The following is a 6,036-nucleotide window of genomic DNA, read 5'->3' as shown; positions in this document are numbered from 1 at the left end:
CCAAGCTTCACTCGGAGGAGTCGTCACTCAGAGATTCTCTCGCTAAGATGAGCGGCATTAACGAGAGTCTGGCGCAGGACAAATCTGACCTCAACAGCCTCATCATACAGGTGCTAAACAATCACACAAGCATAGATTTAACCTCTAGAATAATTTTTCACAGTATATTAAACATGAAATGATTTGATTTTACCCATCAGGGTTTGTTCATATCATATTATTGGTTAATTATTAATATTATCCAAATTATATCTAAATATCTGCCAATGAGGTAAGAAAAATAATCTTGTTTAGCCTTTGAATTAAGATTATTTTTCTTACCCAATTGGCCGATATTTTTCCTCGTTCTAAGCAAAAACGAACAAAATTTGGATAATATTTTCGGAAAACAAGACATAATATCCTAAATCATTTTGCATCCTGATTCAAGAATTTGTAGATATTTATACTAGAAAACAAGACAAAAATACTAAGGAAGAAAATTATTTTTTGCAGTGTACTTATAGAAACTTTAATTTTCTGTGATGCTGCTTTGCACCGATTTGAATCGCGCTATACAAATAAACGTTAGTTGAATGTAACAAAATGAACCAATGCTATTGGCTGATGGAATGATTGACAGCTGGAGGAGGAGAAGAATGTGTTGCTGTCTCAGCGAAGAGAAGCGGAGCAGGAGAAGCTGACCATCAGAGACGAGCTGGTCCGCTCCGAGCAGGACCGACTGGAGCTGGACTCTGTCCGTCTCGCTCTCCACCAATCACTGCAGGAGTCTGAGCTGGCCAGGGCGGGGCTGGAGGCGGAGCTTCAGTCGCTGCGGGCCGACAGAGCCAAACTCCAGGACAGAATCACACAGCTGATTGGTGAGGTGGGTGGTTTGGAGGCGGAGCTCGGTTCTGTCCGCGGTGAAGGAGACAGGCAGAGCTCCGCTCTTGAGGAGGTGCTGTGTGGGAGGGCGGAGCTTGTGCGAGAGAGGGCGGGGCTTCTGGTTCAGCTGACGGCGTCAGAGAGAGAGAACGCCGCCCTGACGGAGGAGCTCGCCGCCTTCCGGTGAGACAAACACGTTTGAGTCACGATGTTAGTGTGTTAACACATGCAGGTGTGTTTCAGTAACGCTGAGTGTGTGCAGGACGGAGCGGGAGACTCTGGAGACGAGTCTGTTCGAGCTGCAGCAGGAGATAAATCAGATCCAGTCCCGACGCGAACAGCTGGAGTCAGAGAACCAGAACCTGAGACTGCGCGCTGACAGCATGATGGGTAAATGAGAGACATGAACGACATATATATGACAAAGAAACTGGTGTATCAGTACCAGAGCAGAAGAATTGCATTTTCAGTTGTTTTATTTTAAAATGAGCCTTATTGTGACGTTGAGTTTGCCTGTGAGTTTAGCGGAGCTGAAGCGTTTGCGTGCTGAAAGAGAGACGCTTCTGTCTCAGAGCGAGAAAGAGAAAGAGGCGCTGAGAGACGCGCTGGCGGCCGCTCAACAGGAGGCGCAGCGATCTCTGCGTATGGCGCTGTCTGACCACCAGGAGGAGCTGGAGAGACTGACCCATCAGAAGGTCATACAAGCGCTTGTGTGTTAGCTACACCTGACTCGTGTTTGAGGCTACTGCTCATGTGATAATCATGCGCCCCCTGCAGGAGGCGGTGCGCTGCAGTCTGGAGGCGGAGCAGGAGGTGGCGCTGCGGAGCGTTCGTGATCTCCTGGAGGAGCAGACGACGCGTCTGGAGAAAGAGCGTGATGAGCTTCAGGAGGAGCTGTGTTCCCTGCAGCGCGACAGAGACCGGAGTCTGCTGCAGGCCGAGACCCACAAACAGCAGGTGAGGCTCGCGCCGGAACTAGGGCTGTGCGATACTGACAGAAAATATCTCAATATTTTCTGGGATTTTATCGATAACGATAATTAGAGGATATTTTGCTTGTTATTGTGCTGGTATCTTAAGGACTGCCGTGGACAGCCGGCTCCTAAAGTTTCTGTGGAGTGGTCAGTTCACTGATAGAAATTAGTCTTTTCCAATAAGTTTAAATTGATTTTTACCTTTATAAAGCCTTTTTTTTTTGCTAAAAGTGTCCATTATCTTTTGAGTCAAATTCTTACATTTAATTATGAATTATGAAATCAGTTTCAACAAAATGAGTCTTTGCAATGCAGAGGAAACACAGAAGCTGCGTCTGGAGAGGTGTTTAGATGTATTTACTCACTGTTTCATGAGGACACCAATGCTTTAATAATGTTTTGAAATAGACTATTAAACATTAAATGCTGAATATGTAAAGGATAATCAACGGTTTGCCGTGCATTAAAGGATAATAAATGCAGGACGTGGAGGCCAAGAACCACCCGACACGCAGCGGATTTAAGATCCTTTAATGCACGGCAAACCGTTGATTATCCACGTACTCCATGGTCACTTGCCAAGTTATAGACGAGTTAAAGCCAGTATTGCTCTTTGCAGCACAATATTTGACCGGAAGGATAAAAATAACAGGTATTTTCGTCACTTACGGTTCGGTTCGTTCTCTAGCATTTTGCCCGCTTCAAATCAAGATTCAAGATTCAAGAGTTTTATTTGTCACATACACAATTATACAGAGTATAACCAGCAGTGAAATGTAGGTCAGGTCCGCTCCAAGGACAGTGCAATTATAAAGTATACAAATATTAAGAGAAGAAAAGTAGAAAAAAATAAAATAAAATAAAAAGAATAAAAATAAAAAGATAGATAAAAAATATAAATATAAATGTGCAGGTCAGTATGTTGTTGACTTAAATAGTACTAAGAGGAATGTGCAAAATAATGTGCAAAAAAGTTGTACAGGGTATATAATAGCAGCAATATGAGGTAGAGAAAAATTATGAATAGCTTATTGATATGGTGATATTTACATGGAGTCAAGTGATGTTATGACACAGAGTTAGAGTTTAGGAGCCTGATGGCCTGGGGGAAGAAGCTCCTCCTAAGTCTCTCAGTTTTTGCCATCAGGCTACGGAAGCGCTTACCAGATGGAAGCAAAGTGAATAGATGGTTACCAGGGTGATTAGAGTCCTTGATTATTTTAACAGCTCTATTTTTGCAGCGTTTGAGGTAGATGTCCTGCAGAGAGGGGAGAGCAGACCCTGAGATGCGCTCAGCTAAGCTCACAACTCTCTGTAGAGCTTTGCAGTCCTGATTGGAGCTGTTTCCATACCACACTGAGATAAATCAGACACAGAGATGAAATAGTGCAGTAAGATCACATTTATTTGAATGAATTATAGCATTTATTTCAATTAATTAGAGAGAGAGAGAGAGAGAGAGTGTGTTACCTGCGTCTCTCTCTACAAACAATTAATTACTTTAAAAACAGTGATTGTACACCTCGTTTCTGAGGAATATAATGTAGTGATCTAGTATCTAGGCTATATTATTAATAAAAATCACAGGGAAGCGTTGACAACAAGTTTGTGTGTGCAGCGCAATCTGCGGTCTCCGACCTACCTCTCTCTCTATGTGAGTGGTGTGTGTGTGTGTGTGTGTGTGTGTGATGTGAGAGTGTGTGTGTGTGTGTGTGTGTGAGATGTGTGTATGTGTGTGAGTGATGTGTGTGTGTGTGTGCGCGCGTTTTTGTGACAAATGAGGACATAAATTTGTATAATGACAACAGTGTGTGTGATGTGTGAGTGTGTGTGATGTGTGTGTGTGTAGTGCAGCACATTAATATAGAACGGTGATTAAACTGACTTGGAACTACCTGTGCATTAAACAGTTTTACTGCATACTTGCTACTGGAGGGCCATTGTCCTGCAGAATTTAACTATTAAACTATTGGCATACTAAACAAGATTACGTCTTTAATATGAATCAATATGAACATGAATATGAATTAATAAATTGTATACATATAAGTTGCATATTTTAGTTTTTTGTTGAATTGTAAAGAATTATTTTATTTTCATTATTAAGAGGTTTGCAGAAGAGTTAACTGTAAACTGCAAACATTCAACTTTGCTCAAATGAAATGTCTTTGGTCAACACTGGAAGTGTTCCATTAACTCTGTTAAACTAGAATTACTAAAACTGAAATATATAAAAACTAAATAAAGATGTGTTCTCAAAATAAAAACTAAACGAAAACTAACAAAACATTAATCAAACTAACTAAACTGAAATTATAGGAAATTTGAAAACTATATTAAAATAAAAACTAATAAACTATAATTTCCTTGATACGCACTAGTCTAGACCTCACGTAATATAAGCGTGCACGCTGTGTTGTGAATGGTTTTTGCAAAATACTCCATAATGTCAAATCACACATCGTTTAAACAGAAATGAGGATATTATCTCAGACGATATATATCTGACAGCTGTAGTCGTAACCGTCTGATGGCGTGTGCAGGCGCTGTCCATGAAGGAGGCAGAGAAGACGGTTCTGTCGGAGCAGGTGAGCGCCCTACAGGTGGAGCGGAGTACTGCAGCGCTGGAGCTGGAGCGACTGAACCGAGAGACCGTGGTGCTCAGAGACCAGGAGCGGGTCAGACAACTTCACTATTGCTTTCAACATCAGCTGTGTTTACATCCAAAGATGAGAAATTCATCTATGCAAAAAACTGGGATATCTTCTGAAAATTACGAATAATGCGCCGTTTTCGTTCAATCACTTGAGAAGGCTCAGAAACTCAATATTGAGGGATGTAAAATCGCTATTGGAAGGAAAAAATAAAAATTGCAATATCGCATAAAAAACTGTTGCGATAAAGCACGGCTTTCATCCCATGTGTTCAAGAGAACAAAATCATGACTTCCTTGGAAAGTGCACAACGTATCATAATAAAAATGGAAGTTGTTTAACCCAGGGAAGCCACTATGGCTCTTTTTTCCTTCCTAGTAAAGTACTTGCACCTATACGAAACGTCATAACAAACGCTGCGGATGTAATTATATTTTTTATATATTGTTGCGCATTTATTCGGTTGAGGAAATTACCCTCTTCATTTAAACGCATGCATTTTTAATACCCATTTTCAGATTTTGCACTTATCTTGGCGTTGCAGGATCCCAAAATTGGCATGAAAACACGTGGATGGAAACACAGCTATTGTGTGGATGAGTGTTGATTTATAATGGAAGTGTTTGTTGGGTAGTAATCTGAAGATGACGTGTGTTATACACTGAGGTGTTAATCTGTCTGTAGGCTGCAGTTGCGGCTCTAAACGCAGAAGTGCAGGAGCTGCGCAGTGAGCTGCAGGACACAGCCGGTGCACACGGCCGGGAGCTGCGCAGACTGCAGGAGAGCTGCGCAGACCAGCAGACGCGAGCAGACACGGCGCTCAGAGAGGTGTGCGCTTCAAACCTCAGCACGCCTGAAGAGCAAAACACAGCAGATGTGTAACTGCGTTTTTCCTCCTGTAGCTGGAGGAGTGTCGCGCGCTGCTGTCGTCCAGCGAGGAGAGTCGTGACAGCGCCAGACGAGAGATACTGGAGATGGAGAAACGCTTGTGCCAGATACGGGACGCGGGGGAGGGGCACAGGCGAGAGGGGGCGGAGCTACGCCACTCCCTCAGTGATGTCACCAAGGAGAGGGACGCTCTCAGCCAATCAAACGCGCAGCTGAGGGAAGCGCTGAGAGCGGCAGAGAGCGAGAGAATCAGGTGACGGACGTTTAACGAACTCCACGGAAGCTTGTTTCAACAGCGGGATAAAAAACTATTTCTCACAATTCATGAGAAGAAGAGGCAGAATTATGTGATGTAAACTTAGAATTGATTCACAACTCTAAGAAGTCCAAGTTATTAACTCACAGTGTCCAAGAAAAAAGTGAAATTGTGAGGTCGCAGTTTTGCTCTGTGGCTTGCGAAATATAAATTCAGAATTCTGAGAAAAAAGGCAGAATTATGAGATGAAAATTCAAAAAAGTCAATTACGTTTTTTTTATTCTGTGGCTGAAACAAAACAACAGAATTGCGATTGCAGAAAAAAAAGATTGAGATAAAAACTTATTTAAAATTATGAGATAAAAATGCTAAATAAATCTGAATTATGAGATAGAAACTC

The 6,036-nt window shown here is 42.2% G+C and overlaps 1 protein-coding gene across 3 annotated transcripts in view; it reads left to right on the top strand.

Annotated features, from left to right (window-relative positions):
- The window catches only part of crocc (ciliary rootlet coiled-coil, rootletin), a 34,900-nt gene that overhangs the window by 12,540 nt on the left and 16,324 nt on the right, over positions 1-6,036 (top strand). For all 3 annotated transcript variants that reach the window (XM_079424510.1, XM_079424511.1, XM_079424509.1), the window contains exons 16-23: positions 1-110; positions 623-1,047; positions 1,127-1,254; positions 1,390-1,559; positions 1,642-1,821; positions 4,382-4,516; positions 5,177-5,320; positions 5,395-5,633. The exon at positions 1-110 is cut by the window's left edge and continues 37 nt beyond it. In XM_079424510.1, coding sequence (XP_079280636.1) covers positions 1-110; positions 623-1,047; positions 1,127-1,254; positions 1,390-1,559; positions 1,642-1,821; positions 4,382-4,516; positions 5,177-5,320; positions 5,395-5,633 — 1,531 coding nt within the window. The remainder of the gene's footprint in view (positions 111-622; positions 1,048-1,126; positions 1,255-1,389; positions 1,560-1,641; positions 1,822-4,381; positions 4,517-5,176; positions 5,321-5,394; positions 5,634-6,036) is intronic.

Source organism: Barbus barbus, assembly GCF_936440315.1.
Source record: "Barbus barbus genome assembly, chromosome: 9".
Taxonomy (NCBI): Eukaryota; Metazoa; Chordata; class Actinopteri; order Cypriniformes; family Cyprinidae; genus Barbus; species Barbus barbus.
This window is presented reverse-complemented; position numbering and strand designations above follow the sequence as displayed.